The sequence below is a fragment of the Terrapene carolina genome, unplaced genomic scaffold, assembly GCF_002925995.2.
Source record: "Terrapene carolina triunguis isolate 2854851 unplaced genomic scaffold, T_m_triunguis-2.0 Scaffold69, whole genome shotgun sequence".
Taxonomy (NCBI): domain Eukaryota; kingdom Metazoa; phylum Chordata; order Testudines; family Emydidae; genus Terrapene; species Terrapene triunguis.
In genome coordinates, this window is record NW_020664420.1 from 9935225 (window position 1) to 9961125 (window position 25901).

The 25901-nt window shown below is 40.7% G+C and overlaps 1 protein-coding gene across 2 annotated transcripts in view; it reads right to left on the minus strand.

Moving 5' to 3' along the window:
* Positions 1-307: 307 nt before the first annotated feature.
* The window catches only part of CFAP53 (cilia and flagella associated protein 53), a 29680-nt gene continuing 4086 nt past the window's right edge, over positions 308-25901 (minus strand). For both annotated transcript variants that reach the window (XM_026649262.1, XM_026649263.1), the window contains 6 exons: positions 22097-22270; positions 13426-13729; positions 6983-7201; positions 3280-3496; positions 2624-2726; positions 308-582 (listed from right to left, as the gene is read on the minus strand). In XM_026649262.1, coding sequence (XP_026505047.1) covers positions 354-582; positions 2624-2726; positions 3280-3496; positions 6983-7201; positions 13426-13729; positions 22097-22270 — 1246 coding nt within the window. In that variant the 3' untranslated portion in view covers positions 308-353. The remainder of the gene's footprint in view (positions 583-2623; positions 2727-3279; positions 3497-6982; positions 7202-13425; positions 13730-22096; positions 22271-25901) is intronic.

A 25901-nucleotide genomic window follows, 5' to 3' on the forward strand; every position in this document is an offset into this window, starting at 1 on the left:
TTCCTGAAATTCTTCTATAAATGTGCCTTTCTGTAGATTTTTGAGGAACACTTACATGCAGTTCATTTCATAGATGCTATTCATACACAATGTTGTTTTATTTAAAATGTAAAAATGTCTAAATCTAAACGGAGGAAAAGTTATTGTCTCCAAGAAAATCCAAAGGGGGAAAAATAGCCCTTTGAAAAGGTGTCTAATTCTTATACGTATATGCGCCTTAAAATGATTTGCATACAAATACAGGGAAAGTGGAACCAGATATATTAATTAGTATGAAAAGTACAAATTCATATATACTGTTTTAAATACAGTCTAAAGGGAGCTGAAGTTGTATACATCACAATAAGTAAATGCTATACTTGCAGATTAGACATTAGTTTTCTTCTCAAGGGATGGATTTCTGCTAATTTCATGTAGGGTCTTGATAGAATGTCTTTCATCTTTTCTTGGTACACTCTCTCTGCTGCTAGTCCTGATTCATATTCTCGCTGCTTCTCTTCTTCCTCAGCAACGTGGGCCTGCTGCTGATAGGTAATCTGAGCCTGCAACTGCTCCCGATATTCCTTTGCCTCCTGCATTCGTCTGCAAATGACATGGCCAATGTCTCAGTTAGGCTGTGTCTACACTGCCACTTTCAGCGCTAAACTTTAGTCATTCAGGGGTGTGAAAAAACACCCCCCTGAGTGACAAAAGTTTTAGTGCTGAAAAGCACCAGTATAGACAGCGCTTTATCGCCGGGAGCTGCACTCCTGGCGATAAAGCTACCACCACTCATTCGGGGTGGTTATTTTTTATCGCCGGGAGAGTTCTTCCCTATCGATAAAGCATGCCATGGCCATGCTGTAACGTGGGCAGTGTAGACCTACTCTTAGAAGCTAAAGATAGAAAATTAACAGCTCAGATTTCTTGAGGTATCATTGATCAATCTTATGTGAAATACTGCTTAAAACTTATCATTAACTACTATTCTAATGAACAACCACCACATTTTAATAAACTGTAAACTCTTTGGGGGCCCAATATGTCTTTACTGTGGCTTATAAATCAGAGTAAAATCTCAGTGCTTAACAAACAATGATCAATGAACAAACAATCATTAATCAAATAAGTTGTATGCTTTCCCCCCACAAAATCTGTGTAACTCTTTATCTGTCTGTTATTGTGGTGAGGAGATGACTGAGGATTATGCAGACTATACTTAAATGTTAGGTCTAGGTCTTTATCTGGCTATGTTTCATGCCTGTCGCACCCTAATATCCAATTTCCCCCCTCTTGTTTTTAAAATAACTCGGGGGGGGGGGATAGCTCAGTGGTTTGAGCATTGGCCTGCTAAACCCAGGGTTGTGAGTTCAATCCTTGAGGGGGCCATTTAGGGATCTGGGGCAAAAATCTGTCTGGGGATTGGTCCTGCTTTGAGCAGGGGGTGGGACTAGATGACCTCCTGAGGTCCCTTCCAACCCTGATATTCTATGATTCTTTTATTGTACTTCCATCTAAGAAGGCAGGCCAGAGATTCCTGCCATGGCCTTATGCTAACATTACTCTGAGAAATGGCTTGGGAGAAGAAAGTGAGTTCTACCCCAAGACCTGCACTTAATCTTTGCTATCCTCTGGAGTGCTGTTTGAACAGCCCACCTACCTACCTCAGGTATTTCTAAAGCATGCATCACCATGGTACTTACGTGTCAACAGTTTCCTCAAAACCAGTGCATTAATGAGGTGCTGTGTGAGCCACGTGGCAAGACTCTGCTTCCTGACACAAAAAAGTGCAGCACATCTATTCTAAGTGATATGGCCAGCACCTCTTCCTCTGCAGAGTGTGACTGCCACCAAAGCCTAGAGATGGTCTGAGAACTTTTCTGTTAACCATGTTACCCAAACACCATGGAATGAAACAGATATTGGCTCTGGAAGGGGCTACTCGATTACTTTCTCCAAATAAGCATCAGAGTGGGCAATAGTATGGAAAAGGAATCAAGCGGATAAAACATTATGGATAGTAAAATGAAACTGTAAAGAAAGGCCTGTGTACATGACATCTAGAACCGCTGTATTTCAGATAGTGCTAAGTACTAGTATTCTTTCCTCAGGCGATGATAAGCTAGTGAGAATTTGTTCTGATGGTGTGGTCTTGTGTTTCAATGCCTGAATGCACTGTCAGTCGATATTCTTCAAGGGTGGACAGAGTTTTGCAATAAGCCAGAACATTCCAACTCTTATGCTTAAGTAGTTGAATTAATCTCTCTCAAAACTCAGCTAATGTTACAATCCTTAATAACTTTTATTAACAGAATTTAAGGAATACACCTCTTAAGTCACAGAATATGGGTATGTACTTACTAAAAACAACCAGTAAGCTCAAGACAATTACACTTGGTGGAATACAACTGTATATGAACAACTAGGTTTGGGTGGTTGTGTAATACCAATTTCAGTATAACATAGGTACTACTGAATAGTCAATAGCAAATTGGCTACACAGTATAGCACCTGCAGAGAAAATTTGTGCAGAACAAAGCCCATTGCTATTACACTACTACTTCAAAATGAGAATTATTCAATTCTGAAGAGTTTAAGACTCAACTTTATTACAAAACTTACTGACATCAGAAGGAAAACATACCTTAAATATTTTTCTTCTTCTATAGAATTGAGTTCTTTAATGGCTTCAGCTAATAGTTCCTTGTCCTGAGCAAGTTCTTCCTGCTGCTTTGCATTTCTCTCCACTGCAAAAGGAAAAATAAATGCACTGCTAACCTTGGAAGGATGTAAACTTAAACCCAAATAGCTTATTCTAAATGGCAGGCTTGAGTCTTGCTGCTTCTGGAAAGGCACAAAAGCAATAGGAGAGATGTTGCTGGTATTTTTCCACCCACATCTGTCACTTAGAAGAGAGGATTTCACATATACAATTTCAGAATGTTCTGAAATAAGGGCTTACTCCTACAATCTTTATTTGATTAGTCTTTGTTTCACTCATGTCAATGGGATAACTAGCATAAGTAAAGACTGTTTGTATGAGTAAGGCTGTAGGATTGGGCCCTAATGCAATAGCACTGTCTGTTGTAATAGTGTCTATGCAGTATGTGTCCCCAATTCTTTGTGTGCTCCCCTCTCTACCCCATACCAGGGTCCCCCATTTGTCCCCTACATGCACTTGGGGCCAAATTCCGCTTTCAGGGAAAGCATGTGCCATCTCCATTGACTATGACAGAACTTGCATTCACTTTACCATGGGCAGTACTTGACCCACAGACTAATTGTGCTGAAATTTCTTACACTTCTCCTCAATCTGCAGTCGTCTTGTATCCAGGACATCTTTCATTAGCCGTTTCCTAGCTTCCTTTTCCAATCTCATTTGCTCAGCCTTCTTGGCCCAAGACTTCTCCATCTCTTCCTCCAGCAGCTTGTCCATTTCTTTCTCTCGACGTGTCTCCTCTTCCAATTGTTGAGCCAGATATTCCCGATACATCTGCTGCTCCTTGAACAGCTCTTGCTACAAAATGTGGACGGTATATAGACTTTCAATAAGCTAGTTCAAAAAGGCATTTCAAAATCATTTTATTCATGGAAAGCAGTGTCTGGTGGTGGACTGGGAAAAAAGACTGGAAGCATGTCTACGCTGCAGCTGAGAGCGAGACTCCCAGCCTGGATCCACAGACTTGTGCGAGTGCACTAAAAACAGCTGTGTAGATGTTGTGGCTCAGGCTGGAGCTTGACTTCTCAAGCCACCCCAGGCTTCAGACCCCAAGCTCCCAGCCAAAGCAGCACCATCTACACAGCTGTTTTTAGCGCACTAGCATAAGCTCCACTCGTAGAAGTCAGTTGACCATGGCTGGGAGGCTTGCTCCCAGATGCAGCACAGACATGCCCTTGGCTTCTTTTCCAAACTCTGCCACATCTTGCTGTCACTTAATCACTTTGTGTTCCAGTTTTACACTGGTCATTCTATTGAGTTCAAAAGGAATTATACTGGATTTACACTGATGTGAGAAGAGAATCACGCCCTATCACTGAAAAGTATTATTACCAGAGAGTTGTGCACTTCATAGCATCTGTAGGACGAGCGCATTGTACACAGCAGGGGCTCCTTGCATCCCTCCACAGCCTGCATAAACTCCCTGTGTGCTACCCTCCCTCTATTTCAGGGACTCCCTGCAATCCCCCACCCCTCCATCATGCCAGGGGTTCTGTGTGCTCCACACTCCTTCCTTCCCCCATACCAACATCCCTCATTCTTCTCACATGTTAAGGGCTCTGTTTGCTGCCCCTTTGCCTGGTGGCCGGGGCCCTGTGTCCCTCCCAGGTTTCCCTTTCCCCCATACCATTGCTCTCCCCCCAACATTGGCAGCGGCTGTGTGTATTCCCCTCTGAAGCTGATCCCCTCTGAAGCTGATAGGTCTGTTGATCAGATGCAATGGGCTCGGTGTCTCTCTGGCAGGGTTTTGGTCCTTCAACAGTGCCTCTTGGGGAGGTGATGGAATTGTGTGCTCACTCTGTATCCAGTCACTCAAGTGGGATGTTCAGTAGCACCCTGAAGGGTATGGCTCAAAGTCCACTGGTTCCCTAGCACAAGGAACAGGATACAGGGCCCTTCACCTCAGGGGACTTAAGCCTTCTTTGAGACTCTGCTCTCTTCCAGGCCTCTCCCTGGGAGGCGGGCAGCTCAGCACTCTGCTGTCCTCCCAGAGCTGCCCAGGAGGTAGTGAGCTTCCCCAATGTCAAACCCCTCCTCCATTCCTGACATGACTTGCAGGTGTGGCAGGGCAGGCCACTCCAGCCAAGAGCAACTCCTTAACTCCTTTCTGCCCGGTGCAGGGTTCGTATACCCTGTCACAATCCCCTATTCCCCCCTGCCAGTTTTCCCATTTTTGCCAAAATTAATAGGATTCTGCCCCTTGACACCCACAACACTTCCTGACATTTTGGAATTGGTTGGATGCGGTGTTCAAAAGTTATTGCATTACATACAGACAGAGAAAAGCCATCAAGTTGAATGTAGGAACTCACAAGCTTGGCCAATTACTGTAAAAATAAATTAAACCTGAATTTGAAACAAAACTCTAGTTCAAATTATGAAATATTTCCAGCATTATTGCATCTTATCAAGACTGAAAACCTTTCTTTAGCGTCGGAAGCATCATTAGGCTAAAATTTACATTTTTGATGAAATAAAGAAAAAAGTTTCTTAAAGCATAACGTAATATTTTGAATTGATGAATCTAGATAGTAAATTTGAACACAGAAGAATAATTTGAGCCAGCATGATCCAACTTAGGTCATCTATAGCACTTTCTTCTGTAGATCTCAAAGCTCTTTACCTTTTTTTTGTAATCATGATCCCCATTTTGCAGCTGGGGAAACTGAGGCATTGAGAAATGAAGTACCTTGCCCAAAGTCACACAGCAGCTTTGTGGCAAAGCCAGGAATAGAACCCAGACTAGTGACTTTTAGTACAACAACCTATCTTCTAAAGACACTCTAGCCCTATTTTGAAAGTAAACTGCAGTGCTTTTAAATATGAAAAAACTCCTTAAAATCCTATAGTAAATCATTTACAGAATACGTAGACTCATTCATACAAATACATACATTTTCTAACTACATAGTTCAAAATTATTTTTTCTTTCAATTATGTGCCAGAATCTGAGTTTAGGACTCTGACTTTTTCCTGTAACAGCCATTAACTTTACCAGTCTTGTCTATGCCGAAAGCTTTGCAAAAACATCACGCTGTTAATAACACCAGTTCAGCGCTAGCAATGCTGGGTACCACCAGTGTTTTAAGCACCAGGTCATCTAACTTTGCTCTGAACAGGTCTAACTAACATAGTGCTTTAAATGCCAGTGGCAGACCTGTACCCTTTCTATACCAGGGTTCCCACTGTTGCCTAACCCCAGTGGAACTGAACCAATGCTATGAATGCAGGAAATATTTGCAGCATTTCCCTAACATGCATTAGCTTATAAACACCTAAAGCAGAGTAAAGAGTGCAGTTCCTTGCTCAGCTTTAATGGTAACCTGCAAAAGATTTTTTGGTTTCCAGGCGGTGGTGAATCTACTTGTTTTTAATTTAAGAAATAGCAAGTTTCTTGAACTCAGATGTTTTCAGGAAACAGAGATGTTTATTACAAGCTCTAATACCTTAACTGAAGGAGACAGGTGTTGAACTTTAACAGAAACATCCTTTCAATACCAGGAAAGGAAGCTGGAGATAAATAGTTGTTTAAAAAAATTGTTGCGAACAGCCAGATTAAAAACAAGACTTCAATTTCAGTATAAAGCAAACAGGATTCCCTTCCCTTTTTTCCTTCAGGCTATCTTTATAAATCATAAAAAAGCAAAAGCCCAAAAGCACAATGCAAGACTGAACCTTAAGTGCTAGTGAATTTGTAGTAGAGACAGAGAAGTCTGAATTCAAGTCAGCTTGTGCCATTTAAAGCATCTCAATTGCAAACTTAAACTACACATATATCTAGCTAATAATTAAAGATTTTAAACAATTTTGTTAGTATTTAAATACATTTCAGTTCAGTTTAAATAAGATTTATTTTTCTCTGCGGTTACAAATATCCAGTCAACAACATCCATGAAACTGCAGAAAGCTTAGCATTAGACTTTCTAACTTATATTCCCAGCCAGGTAGTGTAAAGCCCCAAAAGAGCCACTGACTTGAACACAGTAGAAGCAGCATGTGGGTCAGACCAGATTAGATTCCATGATCCTCTGGGATTCCAGTCTTTTGCCCCAGACCTCTAATCTGGTCAAGTGCAAACCTAGCTAATGGTATTCATTTTAAAAAATATGCAGTCAAAGATCTTAATAAAATATAAAAAGATTTCCAACAAAAAAATCAATTTATAAACAGAATAGGGCTTGATTCCAATCTCACACCTATGTAACTCCATTGAGGTCAATGGAATTAGTCCAAATCAGGAGATCAGACACAATTTGAAAAAAATCAAATGCCCTTTGCTCTTACCTTTCTTTGATTTTTTCCCTCTGTGTCTTCCTGGGATTCATGGGAAAGTTGTTCTAGGATCTTCATGTCTAGAGCAAGTTCCTCTTGTTTTTCCCGATTAAGACGCTTCATCTTTGCCCGAGCTGAATTGATCAACATGTCCCTGTGTTCCTTCTGTTTCTGTAATTTCTCCATCTGAACTCGCTCATTTTCTAGTTTAAACAGCTTCATTTCCTCTTCCTGCAACAATAAAAGAAGAGTAGCCAACTTGCAAGATCACTGTATAACTTCCAAAAAAAAAAAAAAAATGGCTGGGATTAGTTTAATTGGAACATATAAGTGGGAAGATAAATATTGAAGATTTTGCTTGCTGATGCTAGGGGATTTCAGATTTACTATTGTCATCTAATACAGTTGTTAAAGCATGAATATTTTAGCATATTATTCATTAGAATTCAGGATTTTCTTTCTAATTATCATGTATGTTTCATTGCCAAATGGAGAGATTGGCGCTCTCTAAATACTTACGATGGGCAATGATTCATATAGTGTTGCAAATCAAGAGTAACATCAATTCATTATTTGTATCTGAACACTTTCAAATTTTCACACAAAAGAATCTGTGTACAATAAATATTAACTAGAGCCATTTCTAATAATGGAGCCAACCTCTGTTTCCTGTTACACCAGTGTAAATTCAGAGTAGCTCCACTGCGCTACACTGTTGACTCATATTTAGCTTGTGGTCCACTATGACTCCCAGATCCCTTTCCAGATACTCCTTCCTATGCAGTCATTTCCCATTTTGTATGTGTGCAACTGATTGTTCCCTCCTTTTGCATTTGTCCTTATTGAATTTCGTCCTATTTACTTCAGACCATTTCTCCAGTAGGTCAGGATCATTTTGAATGATAATCCTATCCTCCAAAGCACTTGCAATCCCTCCCAGCTTGGTAGCGTCCGCAAACTTTGTAAGTGTACTCTCTATGTCATTATCTAAATAATTGATGAAGATATTGAACAGAACCGGACCCAGAACTGATCCCTGTGGGACCCCACTCGTTATGCCCTTCCAGCATGACTGTGAACCACTGATAACTACTCTGTGGGAACGGTTTTCCAACCAGTTTTGCACCCACCTTATAGTATCTCCATCTAGGTTGCATTTCCCTAGTTTGTTTATGAGAAGGTCATGCGAAACAGCATCAATAGCTTTACAGTAACTCCTCACTTAACGTTGTAGTTATGTTCCTGAAAAATGCGACTTTAAGCAAAACAATGTTAAGTGAATCCAATTTCCCCATAAGATTTAATGTAAATGAGGGGGTTAGGTTCCAGGGAAATTTTTTTCACCAGACAAAAGCCTATATATATATACACATATATATATATATATATATATATATATATATATATATATACACACACACACACACACACACACACACACACACACGCAGTATAAGTTTTAAACAAACAATTTAATACTGGTACACAGCAATGATGATTGTGAAGCTTGGTTGAGGTGGTGAAGTCAGAGGGTGGGAAATTTCGCAGAGAATGCCTTACTGCTAAATGATTAACTGAGCCCTCAAGGGTTGACTCATTGTTAATGTAGCCTCACTCTACAAGGCAGCAGGGAGGGGAGAGAGCATAGCAGACAGAGAGACACAGAGTGAGTGAGTGAGTGTGTGTGAGATGCACATTTCCCCTTTAAGTAGCTGACCCCAGTCTTAAGTACACTGCCTTGTTAATTAGATCAGCTTGCTGAGACCGCAGCTGCTGCCTGGAAGCTCCCTCCGTCCTGAACCCTGTCGTGTGTACCCCTGCTTGCTCTATGGAAATGGGGTGTGCAGGAGCAGGGGGGAGGGGGACACCCTGACATTAGCCCCCCCCTTCCCCCTGTACAGCAAGCAGGAGTCTCTGGGAGCAGCTCCAAGGCAGAGGGCAGGAGCAGCACATGGCAGCTGCGGGAGGGACAGCTGAATGCCGGCAATTGCTAGCCTGCTGGGCAGCTGCAGCACAGGGAACTTAGGAGAGCGGGGACCTGATAGGGGGAGCTGATGGGGGGCTGCCAGTCCATCCTGGTTCCAGGCCCCCACCAGCCAGCTGCAACGGGCTGCTCTTCTTGCAAGCAGTGAACAAAGCAGGCGGCTGCCAAACAACATTAGAAGGGAGCATTGCACAACTTTAAACAAGCATGTTCCCTAATTGATCAGCAACGTAACAATGTTAACCAGGACGACTTTAAGTGAGGAGTTACTGTACTAAAGTCAAGATATTCCACGTCTACTGCTTACCCCCCATCCACAAGGCTTGTTACCCTGTCAAACAAAGCTATCAGGTTGGTTTGACACAATTTGTTTTTGACAAATCCATGCTGACTGTTACTTATCACCTTATTATCTTCTAGATGTTTGCAAATTGATTGCTTAATTATTTGCTCCATTATCTTTCTGGGTACAGAAGTTAAACTGACTGGTCTGTAATTCCCCGGGTTATCCTTATTTCCCTTTTTATAGATTGGCACTATATTTGCCCTTTTCCAGTCTTCTGGAATCTCTCCCGTCTTCCATGACTTTTCAAAGATAATCGCTAATGGCTCAGATATCTCCTCAGTCAGCTCCTTGAGTATTCTAGGATGCACTTCATCAGGCCCTGGTGACTTGAAGACATCTAATTTGTCTAAGTAATTTTTAACTTGTTCTTTCCCTATTTTAGCCTCTTCTGATTCTACCTCATTTTCACTGGTGTTCACTGTTAGATGTCCAGTCACCACCAACCTTATTGGTGAAAACCGAAACAAATAAGTCATTAAGCACCTCTGCCACTTCCATTTTCTGTTGTTATTCCCCCCCCCCCCCAAATTGAGTAACAAGACTACCCTGTCCTTGGCCTTCCTCTTGCTTCTAATGCATTTGTAGAATGTTTTCTTGTTACCCTTTATGTCTCTAGCTAGTTTGAGCTTGTTTTGTGCCTTGGCCTTTCTAATTTTGTCCTTATATACTTGTGCCATTTGTTTAGATTTATCCTGTGTAATTTGACCTAGTTTCCACTTTCTGTAGGATTCTTTTTTGATTTTTAGATCATTGAAGATCTCCTGGTTAAGCCAGGGTGGTCTCTTGCCATACTTCCTATCGTTCCTACACAGTGGAAAAGCTCCCCTGTTTAAGAAAACAACTGGATACCATGCTGGGACATAAACTGTGCATGGAGCCTGCAATTCTGATTCAAAGTTACTGATGGCTATGTAAGCTCTCCAGGGCAGAGATGGAGCCTTTTAATCTGAACTGGGAAGAGTCCAGCACACTTTTGAGCACTGTAAAAATAAAAATATCAGAAATCACTATATCTGAGTCACCCCACATATGATGAAGAAGATGTTGAACAGTAAAGGAGAGAAGAATGATGCAGAGTAATGGCAAGTTATTGGAGGAGGAGGCAGTTTATACAGGTTTTTGGCCAAATTCTATCTTCAGTGTAATTGCATGAGTATGAGGGTGGAATTTGATCCACAGTGTTTATTCTACATATGTTTATATAGTTGTGGTACTGAAACACTGTAAATATGTTAAAAAATTGACAGTCTTATAGCAAGTGAGGACTGAAGTGCAATGGAAGAGATGTACAGGGACACTTGTGTAGTGCTTGTCCGACTCCCAGCCAGAATAGCATGATCATTGCCACTTTCACGAGCACTACATTTATCACTAAAATGGGGAACTGGGGGAAAAGGAGGCAATGTGGATAAATAATAAAGACTAATTCAAGAGTGACAAGTGATTGCTGGCTACCTCAGTTTTTGGGTGCCTAACCTGAGACACCTTAAAGATGTCTTAGCATGTCTCAAAATCAGGCCCCTTTAAGGTGTCTTAAGTTGGGCACGCAAAAACAATCACTATTCACTTTTGAAAATGGAGGCCTATGTGGGTAAATTCATGTTTACAATACATCTTCAGAGGAGGCTGAAGAAAAAATTAACAGCATCGTGTCACCAGTCAGTGGAAAGAGTAGCTGAGCCGTCAGCTTCAGAGAGCAGTAAGTCAAATTCCAAAAAGATTTCACAGGGAACCACTGTCAGACATCAGAAAAATCAAGAATTAATGAGAGATTCATAGCTTATGTATCGTAAGGCCAGAAGGGACCATCGTGATCATCAATGAATGGATATACAGGATAAACGACAACAATGGAATAAAGATCAAGGGTGGGACGGGATGAGGAGTGAATTAGTAAATACATCTCTAGTAACAACTGTAAACTTTGCCAACATATGATAGAGATGCTAATGCCAGAATTATTTACCCCATTCTCCAAGCTTCCTTAACACCAGCAAGCAAATTATCTGTTTAGGCATTTATCCCAAACTCATCATTGTAGCATCTGAGTGCCTGAGTCCAAAACATAAATGTTTGTTACCCTTGTGCAACATCAGCCAAAGCCATACCAATCATCCCACTGACTGATATCCCAGCTGCCAACACCAAGTAAGTGTGCTAATGTACAACACTCTTCGTTTAGGGGTACCCTCCTCAAAACAGATGCAGGTTGCAGACAGATTAGTTTGCCAGCTCCACTCTCTCAGCCTCCAAAGAGTAGATTGATTGTCTAGTATTTGATACACAGCATACACAACACTACTGCCAAACCAGGCCCATGAGATAAAACAGAGCTGTATAATAGTAATAATGCTGGAGCAGGGTATTTAACCTTCCTGCTCTCAACTGACTTCTCCAGCTAGAAGCAGTCTGATGCCTATGAATGGCAAAAAAAATGAGCAGTAGCAGCTGTGACAAAGGACTGATCTGCATCCATGTTGGATAATGTCTGCAGTGCACTGCATCCACTGTATGATGGTGTGGCATCATGTGATGGCAGCACAAAACTCCCCCAGTGTTCATCCTCTGGAGGATATGGACATAGTTTTAGCAGGATTGAATGTGGGACATTCCAGAAGGGCTGAAGCATGTTTCTGCAAAACACAACTCTGCACCGTGCATGTAAATCATATTAAACAGAACAGCACTTAGCAACCATTTTCTAAGAGCTACAGCAAGCACAGGTTGGTGCTGTAAGATGGACAGGGTCCAAGACAGCAAAGATAGAATTATTTTTCTCCCTAAATAATCGATTTCCATTGCAATGGCTAGTAGAAATTGGCTATACTGTGCCTATTTATCAATGCCTTCAAAGCATTTCTGAATATTAGAGGAGTTTAGTAGAAGGAGCAAAATTGTCTTCAAAGCAATAAAATACTATGATATTATTGCGTAGAGAGAAAACAGCTTTCAAATAATTTGTGCTAGGCCCTCACATAAACATGTTGATAAAACAAGGATACACAGACATACTTTGCTGTCCATTGGCCTGTGCTGAACCTAAATGAAACCTCTCAGTAGTAGTAGAGGCAGACACAGCATTGAAAAAATGATGTTACCAACTTCCACCTCTTCCTTCACGGAAATGACTTTTAGAGCAGGCTGCAAAGCCTATCTGTTTTAATATTTTTTTCCCTAAAGGAGCACGTTGAAAGACAAGTGATTCTAGTTTGGCTGGGTCTGCCCTGAAAGTTGCCCTGGAGCAAACAGAAATTTTCCTATGTGTGGTTTGAAATGACTGAAATGGTGCATGGACTGTTTACTGCTACATGGCAGAGATTTTCAAAGAGACCAAAGGGATTTGGATGCTTAATTCCCACTATTTTAAATGAAAGAGAGCTTTAAGTACCCTTAAGTACCTTGTGATTTATAATATGCATCTATTATTATCGAGTGCCCAGTATTGCTTGTATTACAGCAGTGCTTTAGGCCACACCCAGGTTCACTGTACTAGATGCTGTAGCAATATAGGCTATTTTCAAAGCAACCTGACGGAGCTGGATGCCCAATTTCCATTTTCTCTTTGAAAATCACAGCCAAATTTTAAAATTTTATTAAGATGATGTTAAAAAAAATTGTGAACAGAGTTTGAGCATAGAAGTTTCTGGTTATCAGGGAATAACATACAGATTATCGAGGGTGCAAAGTTTGGTTTAAGATAAGGTGGCATGAGGAATACATAATCTGCAATATCCCCGATTGCGAGTAAAAGGTTGATGGGTCAAAGTACAGACATTGAGATATGAGGGTATGAAGTTCATAAAGTGGCTATATTTGGGTGTGGAGTATAATGAGTAGTAGACAGTCCCTTCCCCAAAGCTAGCATCTGAGCATTTCAGTCATTGAAAACCACACATAAGAAGATTCTGTTCACTCCAGGGTCAATTTCCAACCACTCCCAGCCCAGCCAGACTAAAAACATTTATCCTTCAACCTGTTCCTTCAGAAAATTTTTATTAACACAGGTGAGCTTTGTAGCCTGCCGTGAAAAATCAGCAGAAGACTCAAGTCAGGTGCACTCTAATTTAAATATCCGTGGAAGATAAAACTTTAATGATGACCCTGCATTGAAAACCATCAAATTACCACTAATCGAGCCTCTTCTTCTTTCAGTCGCTTGGCCTCCTCTTTTTGAGCATCCAGTGCGGCTACCTGGGCATCAAGCACATTCAGCAATTCTTGATTCTGTTCAGATTTTTTCTGGAAGTCCTCAACCCCTCGTTTTTCCTTGGCCAATCGGTCCTCTTCCCAAAGCTCTGCAAATATCTGTTCCTCCCTCTTCTCTTGCTTCTTCAATTCTTCCTTAAGGGCCAGTTGGGCCAGTCGGTCTGAACACACCTCTCTCTGATGTCTCTGACTCCATTGTAAACGAACCTCTTCGCACTGTTCTCTGAACATGTATATAAAGACAAAAAAAGTCATAAGATAATAGCAGCTAGTTTGGTGACTTTTGATGGAGACAAAGTTAGGGTCCAATGATCTAAGCACAGGACACAGAGCCAGAAATTGCTGAATTCTAAAACTGATTCTAACACCAACTCTTGCTAAGGCCTGGGAAAGTCACTAAGCACCTCATCTTGCACCAGTGAAGTCAATAGGAATTTTTCCATTGACATTAATGGGAGTAGGAGCAAGTCCTTAAGCTACGTGCCTCAGTTTACCCATCTTTAAAATAAAGATAATATATAATTATACACATTCCAACTTTCTGTCTTAGCATTTGCTAATAACTTTGAAGCTGAATCACATTCAGAAACTGATCACCAGTGCTGGAAACTCTGTTACACTGTTCAGGAAGAACATTTGATTAAATAAATTCAGACATTTTGCAGGATCATTTAGGAAAATGGCAGGAAAAACCATGGATAGATATTAAGTATCATTCAACAAACAAGCAACACACCTGTTTAATGATATGACATCAATAACACAATTTTAGCTTTCATTTATTCACTGCACCTGAGTTATATAAAATGAATATTTTACCTTCAATTTAAGAGAAAAAAATGGATATTTCAAGAGCACTTCTACTTTAATTTTTATAAGTGAACTCCAATTAATATCAACGTATGCTATCAATGTATATTTAGTGTGAACAATATTCAAGCATTTTAATTCACTCTATAAACAAGTTGTGCAGTTTCATTGTTCACCATCAACATACAGTAAAAACAAAAAGGAAGGTAACAGATAGTGGTGAATATTTATCAGCATGAAGAATTACCATCCTGAAGAGCATATATGCATGTTATTAACTAAAAATATCCCACATTATTTAATGCTCATAGAAAACCATCTTCAACAGATTATTGCAGTGGTCACTTAGGAATTCATTGTGATCATCAATATAGATAGATCATTTACTGTATTTCAGGAACTACTGTATGACAACTAACTGGTAGTTATTTGTATAATGTGCAATTATTATTTTATACATTGACTATTTAGTTTGATAATTTTGTATAGCAAAAATTATTAAATATTCATCAAACAACTATCTTCTAGTATTGCAGTTATCAGGATGGGACATAGAAGAGTCATAACTGCAATAATGGAACAAATACCAAAGAAATCCCATTATTTAGGATTTTTTCTCACCTAAAAAGATACAATTAAAATTTTGTTTGTCAGCCCTGAAAGTGAAAGTAACAGATTTGGATGTTGCTACTGAGGACCTGTCCATAATGAACATTGCCCCTTCTGGCTCTATTATCATCTGCTAAGCACTGACAGTGAGTACGGTGCTGTACAAGATACAAAGAAAAACACTTCCTCTGCTCCAATGAGATTACAGTCTAAATAAATAGAACCGTACAAATCAGACACAAAATGCTCCAGGCGCCTCAGAAGATGGTTATGCCTTAGGTCCCATGCCTACAATGGGATTCACATGCACAGACCCTTACTCTCACACTAATTCTCATGAACTTCAGTAGAACTCTGCATGCATATCCCTCTCTAAGCTCATGCAGTAGAAGCCCATGCATTTAGCTCCAGAGGTCCCAGGGTCACTCCCTCCACCGATGACCTGGGCCTGTGTCAGCATTACAAGTGGGGGCTCTTCTGGGATATCAACTGGGAAGTCTCGGAAGCTCAGGACATGCTTCCTCAGTTATGGGAAGTATGTAACCCATGCCTGCTTGGTGTGGCACTCTGTCCCCCTCTAGTAGCACCTAGCACAGCTAGAGATTGATGAGTCTGCTACAGCCTTAGCTAAAAGCCAACTGGTTTTAGCTCATGCAGTAGAGACTCATACACTGAGGGCAGGTCTACACTAGAAGCACTACATTGGCACAGCTGCGCTGCTGTAGTGCGTCTGAGGAAGACACTCTATGCTGATGGAAGAGCGCTCTCCTGTTGGCATAATTACTCCACCTCCATGACAGACAGAAGCTATGTCAGCGGGAGAGCGTCTCCTGCTGACATAGCGCCGGTGTTGACAGCGCTTAGGTCACTGTCACTTGTGTTGCTTGGGTGGAGGGAGATCTTTTTCTTACATAAGTTAGATTGATTTAAGTGGTAGCGTAGACCTACCCTAAGCTTCAGAGATCCCAGGTTCAATTCTGCCTGCTGATGACTGGGGTCTGTCAGCATTACACCTGTCCATGTAGGATAGGAGTTCATATAATCGTAGGACTGGAAAGGACTGCGAGAAGCCATCTAGTCCAGTCCCCTGCACTCGTGGCAGAACTAAGTATTATCCAGACCATCCCATCCCAGTTTTTTCAATCTTCCCTCATAGGTCATGTTTTCTAGACCTTTAATCATTTTTGTTGCTTTTCTCTGGACTTTCTCCAATTTGTCCACATCTTTCCTGAAATGTGGCACCCAGAACTGGCCACAATACTCCAGTTGAGACCTAATCAGGGCAGAGTAGAGCAGAAGAATTACTTCTCAGGTCTTGCTTACAATACTCCTGCTAATATATCCCAGAATGATGATTGCTTTTTTTTTTTTTTGCAACGTGTTACACTGTTGACTCATATTTAGCTTGTAATCCACTATGACCCCCAGTACTCCTTCCTAGGCAGTAATTTCCCATTTTGTATGTGTGCAACTGATTGTTCCTTCCTAAGTGAAGTACCTTGCATTTGTCCATATTGAATTTCATCCTTTTTACTTCAGACCATTTCTCCAGTTTGTCCAGATCATTTTCAATTTTAATCCTATCCTCCAAAGCACTTGCAACCCCTCCCAGTTTAGTATAATTTGCAAACTCTGTAAGTGTACTCTCTATGCCATTATCTAAATCACTGATGAAGATATTGAACAGAACTGGACCCAGAACTGATCATTGTGGGACCACACTCATTATGCCCTTCCAGCTTGACTGCGAACCACTGATAACTACTCTTTGGGAAGAGTTTTTCAACCGGTTATGCACCCACCATATAGTAGCTCCATCTAGGTTGTATTTCCCTAGTTTGTTTGTGAGACAGTAACAAAAGCCTTACTAAAGTCAAAATGTACCACATCTACCGCTTCCCCCCATCCACAAGGCTTGTTACCCTGTCAAAAAAAAAGCTATTATGTTGGTTTGACACAATTTGTTCTTGATAAATCCATGTTGACTGTTATTTACCACATTATCTTCTAAGTGGTTGCAAATTGATTGCTTAATTATTTGCTCTATTATTATAGCCCCACAGTACAGAGGTATGGCTCTTTAGCTCAAGTTGTAGTAGCTCATGCTTTTTAGCTCTGGAGGTCCTGGGTTCAATCCCTTGTGTTTCAGCCAAGATGACAGCTGTCACACAAGAAACTAATCATACATGCTTCTGAGGATCACTGCTTTACATTGTAGGGTTTTTCCTTAACTGAACCAGTTGGTGGCAACATTTTTAGTTAGCAGGGTTAGCACGGATGGCCTTGAGGGGAGACGTGAGTTTTAAAGAGGGATCTATGTGAACAGAAGGTGGAACACCTGGTGCACGGGGATAGGGACTGAAGGGAGGCAGCATCGAAGAAGGCATGAAGGGGAGGGTGGGAGAAGAATCTGGAAAGAGTGGTGGGGTATCTAACCTAGTAGGGAGAACTGATAACCTCTCATCTAAGCCAACAAAATTGGGAAACTTATATATGTACTCTGGGCATTCCAGAAGCTATAGATAACCATGGCCTTGATATCACATATGATAAATGAAAGGCATAGACATTTGAGGCCTTGCAGTAGCATGAATTCAGTTTAAGAGCTTGGACAAATAAAGCTTTTAGACATTGCAAGCCTGGCTGCCCACACTGATGTTGCTTTGTGTTGGCACTTCAAGTTAGCAGCAGTGCTCAGCACCTTTCCAGCTTGTTGGATGCTTTGGTTAACATGCCTCACAACAACATTTTAGTTCCGGTTGCCTTTTCTCACAACAGTCTTTTTTTTTTTTGCTTTTCATAGAGCTCAGCATGGCTTGTAGGTCAGGTGAGAGGAGACTGAACAAGATGCAAATTCTGTGATAATACAGAGATTCTGAGTGTTGCATAAAGAAGTACTTGCTGATAGATCATTTTCTAGGAATTACACTTTTGATTGTGGGCAACATTTGAGTAGCTGGTATAATATCCAGTTCCGTGAAATAGAATCACATCTTTTCTAACAAAAATATTGGCCTTTAGACATTTAAATTGTGACTTAAAAAGGAACATACAGAAGAACGAAACTACTTATTTTATAACCTGGCCTTTTTATAAAAGTCCACAGATGCCTTGGATTGTGTCGAGTTATCTCTAGCACTTTAATTGATGCCCTGCCTTAATACAGCTAACATGCCATTATATGCTACTACCACATCTAGGGAGCCAGCATGAGGGTGTGGTTAGGACATTGGACACCTTCTCGGACTTAAGTTTATTTCCTCCTTTGTAACAAAAGGATGGATAATACTTCCCTTTTTCATATGCTGTCCTGAGGATGAGTTCAGTTCTATAAAATGCTCTGAAGGTATGAAATGCAAGGTAAGTGCTAAGAATTATAAATTAGGCTCACTGGGATCTTGCTGCATGTATGAAGTGTTAAACAACTATAAAATGCTGTTTCCAGTTCTTTTGCATTTTAGTTATAGTTAACCTGCATTTTAACTTTTGGGTAGAATTTGGTGACTAGACACTTAAAATAATCAGTATTAATGAGAAAATGTACTGTTTTCATAGTGTTCCAAAGGAAATGTATAGTTCTTGAGATCTGAAAGGTATTACCCTAAGGAAAACTATACTCCCTTAATACAAGGGGTTCAAAGTTCCCTCAGCCGTGAAGGGATTAAAATTTTGTTATTTTATTTCACGCAATCTGAATTTAGTAGTTTCAAGTAGTTTAGTAGTTTCACACAACCTGAATTTAGTAGAATTCTCAAGGGGAAAAGGGGAAAAAAGTTTGCCATGGTTAGAATTTTAATATAAAATAACTATAATTGCTTGATTCCATCAAAATAATTCTTTCAAAGCAAATTTTACAGCAACATATGAACATCTGCTCCCCCAGATGGCTGTTTTACCTCTTCACTTTGCTGTCCTAAGCCTCTTAACATTAAAATTGCAGACTGTATATAGGAATTTCCAGAAGACAGAAGCCAAATTTACTTCCCTCACAGGGATTTATCCATTTAATGGATCTGAGACAAAACTGCTGTGATAACAGCCTTCTCTGTGAGATGCTTGTAGTGTTATCACAAGAAAGGGGGGGATATATTTTTATGCAAATTCTGGCATTGTAATTTTCTCTAAAATATATCAGTAAGGAAAGTTCTCTTTGGCTGCAACTAATAGGCTGGGGAGGAAGAGAAAATGGAATGACTCAAAAATTAAAGTTGCCAGTGATTTAAAAAAAAAGTTATAAAACCATATTTCAATAAATAACCAGGCCCAAAGCAGCAGAGATTAGCACCACCCTCTAAATTAGAAGAATCTTCCAAAATGTTTCTACAAAAGTCATCCCCATCTTTCCTAGGTTTAACTTCAGCAAGATGTCCTTCATCCAGGTTCCAATCTCATTTAGGCATCAAGATAGCTAGGATAAAATGCTTCCAGTGATAGATGTGATAGAAATAGAACCTGTTGTTGTCCACATTGTTAATTGCTCACATTTGAGTTCATAACTTCTCACCATCACCCCCTGCGGTTTCATGAACTAGGTGAGAGAGAATATGAAGCTTTGCAGAACTACACCCGGGAGAATGATTATGGCTGAGGTACAACTGGCTACTACAAGCTTCTGAGAGAAACCCAAGTAAAAGAACAGGTGCCATCTCTACCCTGGCCATTGCACTTGCTCCCCAGAGAATCCAGGATTAAACTCAAGGACTTGTTCTTCCTCTTCAAAGTTTTCAAATATCTGAGCCCAAAATATCTCAAGAATAACCTCTCTCCCATGACCAGGCCATAAACACAACCACCAAGATAATCTGAAGCAATGGAAATATTGCTTGTGAGTACAGGGGACAAAGCTTTAATTCATGGTGATAGAGTACCCTACCACAGATTAGAATGACATCAGCTTTTGGAGACTTTAAGAGGAAGAGACCCTTTCTCCCCATATACTATGACACTAACCATCTCCACTCATTGGGGGGAAAAAAGGATTAAAAAATACTAAGCAAATGCATGAAACTGGAAGAAAGAAGGATGATACCTGTCTTAAGAAGGAGATCAAAAGATAATTCAATCTGTTGACAGTTTGTGCTGGCTGTATTGCATTTTTTTTAAAGGCACTCATATAAAAGTGACAGTTGAACGAGATGGGAATTCACTGCAGAACTGTACTTCCTTTGTGCCAGCAAAACCAGTGCAAAGGGTTACATGCAGTCAGGGGAGGAGGTTTCCATGTGCAAAAGGTCCCAGGTGCCATCAGAATCCTCTCCATCACATTACATCTTTGTAGGTTGCACTTACCTTTTCATTATCCTATAAATAAGCTTAGTAAATTCTGAGCAACAGTTCAAATATATTAACACAATATGATTACTGCAAACCATGACGTGACTAATGAAAATGCTCATACAGCACTGCAAGAGCTGTGGTACAAACAAAAAAATGCCCAAATCCCATGTTTCAGCATAACTATTTAGGAATAAATCATTATCTGTGTTAAGAAATGTTTATTATCCAATAAAAAGTCAATTTTTCACCTAAATATTTTGTCTCTCAAGTGAAAAGGGATAATATGAGGGATGACAACCTTTTCCGATCACACACAGCAAAGACATGCCGTAATTGATACAATCATCACTCGTGGACAGAGCCTATTCTTTCACTTTGGTAGCATTTTGCATTCCATTGTTCAAAAACTAGCCCAACTCCAATTGTCTTAGCTTTATGTTACTCTCTCCAATGCTCCAATGACAACTTTGTAAACCTAATTTTCAAACGCCTTCCAAAAACTGTGCACCCACTGCTGACACACGCAATTTGAACAGTTCACCATGCAATTGCTTAACTGGGGTGTGAAAATGGTTGCATGTGCAAACTACTGAGGCAGTCAGGAAATGTGACCTTGGAACAATTTTAAGACCAAAGTGAGTTTTAACAGCTTAAATTAGGAGCAGACGGAGAGGAGGGATATAGTGTAAATTGCAAGGGCCACATTTTTGAGTCGGCATCTGAATTTGCACCTGCATATGTTGCATGAGCACCTATCCCAGCACACAAGATCAATATCTGAGAGAGTAAAAGGACATTTGTTTGTTTGAATTGGGTACTTTGGAGTTTAAGGAGAGGGTACGCTCAAGTCTTCCACCCTTGATTTTCCTCTCCAGCTTCTATATGGTGGAGAGTAGGAGCTAAGGATTCCCAAACATTGAGGCTTGAGAGGGACCCTTCAGAAAGAATTATAATTCACCTATATTTGAGTTATTTCCCTCTCTTCCCCAGAAAACTAAAGATTCAAAGAACTGAGCTAGTTAGATTTATTGTGCCAACTCCTGTGATGAGCACCTACAACACCCACTGACTTCAAAGGAAGGTGCAGGGCTCAGCACCCATGAAGATTTAGCCCAGAATGTCAGATCGCCCTGCATGAGAAGGAAAAAAAGTTAGATCCTTAGCTCAAAATGGCCAGTTATATCACTTCTAAAGAGTTGTGCAATGAATTTAAACCCTGACTTTTTGTGGATAGTTTCAACTTTTTCTCATTGAAACTCATGAAAGAATATATTCAGCTGAGCTACACAAACCTATTTTTAGGCCACATTCACTTCTGGGCATTTACACACTACGTGTACCAAACTAAAATATAACTTTACATCCTGTTGAGGAACTACAAAAGTGATTGATTTTGCAGGGTAAAGTGCTGAGACGTTCACATGTGAAATTATTTTTAGTCTTTATGAATGAAAGAAACTTTCATTGTTTCTGAATGTTTGTATCAAGGGATGGTCAAAGTGCAGCTCAATGTGGCCTGCTGCCATGTTTGTTTAGAATAAAATGTGTAGTTTACACACAATAGGGAGTATTGCTTGCTAGGACCTATCTTGATCTGGACCAGCATTGCAAGCTTGGACCCCTTGTCCTCACAGACTGCACCTCTTTATTGAAAATGAGGACTACAATCTGCTCCACTGTATTCAAGTTAGGTGAGGCCCTTCAACTCTTGGCAAGTAGTCAGCATGGCCATCAACTGGACAAAGTTTGGACACCTCTGCCATAAACCGTGTTGAAACTTAAATATGCATCAGTTCAGTTATATTTATCTTTCCCTCCTTAATTTACAGTCTCCATTCCTGTCAGATTATTTACTTACCACTTTCAGTCTGAGAAGATTTTTTCACTGAGTTACCTGAACTGTTGCTCTCGCTTTAGAGCAACCAATTTTTGTCTTTCTTCCTCTCTCTTCTCTCTCAGCACTTTTGCTCGCTCTCTCATTTTTGCTTCTCTTTCCAGCATGGTTTCTTCCATTGACTCCATCTCAGTGAAATAGCTCTTTTCTTCTGCTTCCAGAAGTGCCCGAAGCCTGAAAGGAAGAAAATATTTCAACAAAAGCTAAACAATCCTGTCTGTTGAATGCTGCAGCTTTAGTACATTTACTATGAGATTATCAGATTGAAAGTTTTTAGTTAATCTTGTCCAACAGAATCTATGCTCAGAAGTGTGTGTGTGTGTGTGTTTGTGTGTGTATAATCTATTATACACAATCCATGAGAGACAAGTAGCTGCCTCAATCATTTTCTTATCTGATGGCATGTCAGTTTAGCACACTGACAAAGCAATAGATAAATCTCTATGGTCATTTAGGGCCCACTCAAGCATTGGTATGAAAGATAGTTACGCCATTGAAATTCTGATAATCACCCGAGAATGGACGGACCCTAGTGCATCTCTGCCGGGTCTGTTTCTCTAAAAGATGAAGCAGTTAAAATACGCTGCCACTTTCAAACCAAAAAAAAAAAAAAAAGTCAGGGCATTGTTCAGAGATCAAATCCTTGGAAACCTGCCTAGGCAATGATTCTTGGAATTTATTTTTAAACATTATACTATGTGAAAAGCACATGGTTAAATATGACATTTAGGCCAAAATATGACATACTTCAGAAGTGTTGTAATTCACTCTGGAATCAATGGATCTTAAAGAGGTGGGGAGCAAGTCTACTGCTATACAAAAAGACAAAATTGGAGCTCAAGTTCTCATTGTAAAAAGTGAAAAACAAATACAACCCAAATGAGTTGTTCTCCAAGGGAGTCCCTTTCAGAGTTGGCATCACAAACCCTAGCTCTGGGGTCGGCTCAAAGTGCTGCACCTCAATATCGAAGGAAGTTCAGTGGCCAAGAGGGATGTCCTCCTCCAGCTGGCTGTAGAACACAAAGCACTCATCATCTTGCTTCAGGAAACATCCTCCATCACTGATTCTCAACTTGTGCCATTATGTCTCACCTCCATCATAGGCAGTATGGGATAGCATTCTACATCAGGGAAGGTATTCCAGCAACTCCAGTCTAATCACCAGGTCCAAATGATGTCACTGAATGGTAGGCTATATAAAAGTGAAGGACGTGACTCTTACCAATGTCTACAAATCTCCATCTGCCAACTGGCAAACTCCTATGTTACCCATCTTTTAAGGATCTTCTGTCCATTGTGGTGCTTTTAATTCACATCATTCCCACTGGGGATACACAGATGAGGATATGGATGGTGTGAGGCTAGAGTGGAAATCAATGGTCGATATGCAGCTTTTATATGATCCTAAGCTGTCACCCACTTTCCATAGCAAACAATGAACCTCAGATTCTTCCCTGAGCTCACTTTAAAAAACAAACAAACAACAGCTGGTCAGTACTCTCCGGTGGCCACAGAGCATAAAATGCTTGATATGCTTCCTCGAACCCAGCATCAGCCTAATCACAACAAGCACACAAATTCCCACAAGTGGCATTTGGAAACCTCAGTGGAATTTCCAGAAAGCAGCCTGGGATCTGTTCCAATCTGAGTTCAAGCTCTCTGAGTCTTTACCCACACATCCAATCATTGGAATAACATCAGTGCAGTCTCCCAAGTTTCTATGATAAAATTCTAGCCACTGCAAAGAAATATATACCCCTCCACTCCCCCCTAGGATTTTGTTAACAATTCATTCCTGGATGGTCGTCTGATGCAACCAGACTATATCAGGAATTTAAATCCAGTAAGAATGAACAGGTTTGTGACAAAAAGCAGAGACCTTCTTTACCTTCTAGCTTAAACAAGACAAAAACGATGGAAAGAAACTATCTCCAAATTGAACTTCACACTTTCCAGTTGCAAAGTCTAGCAAACTATTAAGAGATTGAGTGGAGCTTCTAGGCTGGTCAAGAAGGAATACCCAGCCACAGCAAACTCCACCACATCCCAGCTGGTAGCCAATGGCAGAGCTCCTAATCAAGACAAAGCTTTCAGTCACACAGTTAAAATGATGGTTCCTGAGAAATGGCAGGTTCAGGGAGTGGATATGAACCCGATGACGCCTTTTACTCATCAAGAGCTCAACCTGGCTATACATCAACTGCAGCCTAATAAGGCTCCTAGTCTAGATACCATTCACAATGAGTTTGTTTCTCAATTTTGGTCAATCAGCAAAAACTGGCTGCTTCGAATTCTGAATTGTACTGAGAATTGCAGTATTCCAAAAGCCTGGTGCAGAGCAGAGGTCGTAGCTGTTCCCAAGCCAGGAAAACTATTGACAGACCCAGAGAGCTACTGACCGATTTCTCTGCTGTGCGTTAACTACAAGCCAATGAAGAGATTAATCCTGATGTGGATTAATGAGGTAGTCAATTCTCAGCTGCCTTGCCTTCAGGCTAGATTCAGGAGGGGACGATGCATCCAAGATCAGGAACTTTGTCGGACTCAAAATATAGAAAATGCATGAGAAAAGAAAGAAAGTTTGTGCAGTCCCTACTGATCTGACAGCAGCCTATGACACTGTGTGGCATGTTAACTTGCAGCATCTTAGCAGTCAGCCTATTTCTTGGGATAAGTGACTGAGAAATGGTTCCCAGCTGAAACTTCCTCCTGTAAATTGGGGAGAAAAATCAGTCACCTTAAATGTCTCCATAATGGCCTTCCACAAGAGTCAGTTTTGGCTCTCATTTTGTCCAAGGTATACACATCCAGCCTCCCTGGAACACTGGCCGAGAAGTATATGTATGGTGAGAACATCCGTATTGCTGACACTGGAAATTATTTCCATGGGATCAAAGGGAATCTCAGCCAACGTGGATATTCTGACAATTTACTTCCAGCAATGGAGACTAATCCTAGTGAAAATAAGACAGTGGCAATTACTTTCCATCTAAACAATCATCTTGCCAATTGACTGATCTCAATCTGTGTCCATGGATGACTGCTGACATTCCATCCAGTTGTCACATATTTGGGAGTAAAACTCGACCATAGCCTGACATACCAGTCCCACTTGGAACACCCGCAAATGAAGATTTCTTCCCATACCGCCTTGATATGAAAACTATCAGGAGCCCCCTGGAGAGGAGACCCTTCAGTCCTTCATTCATCTGTATTGGCCTCTGTGATTGCTCCTACTGAATGCTGCTCTGCAGTTTGGAGGCACAGGTGTCACACTCATATTGTTGACACTGAACTGAATTCAGCCACTCATTATTAGTAGCTGTTTGAATTATAGACCAATTTCCAGTCTGTATGTGCTAGCACACATAGCTCTGCCTGATCTTCGACGAGTTGCTCTTTCCGTTAAGTCTACCTACCTGGACATCTGTGACAAATGAAACCAACCCATTACATCTCCAGTTGACTGATGCCCCATTCTCAGACAGAAAAAACACAGCACCAACTCAAAGGTCTGCTTGTATTCTGGGAAGGAATCACACCCCTGTGTGACACCACAGCTGATCACTACCTCCCCTTTGCTATGGCAGCACATGCATCCTTGGATAAGAGTGCTACTGGCCCTTTACCGTGCTTGACTGATCAGCGCTTCCAGAGACCTGAAAACTACGTCCTTACAGAGTAGAAGCATCAGCAAAAAAGAGAGTCTAAAACAGTAAATAAATTTAGGAGTCCATCGCTGCACCTGCCTCCTTGTCTACTTGATCTTAGATCCTGGACCAGCTCAACAGGGTACTCTGTGGAT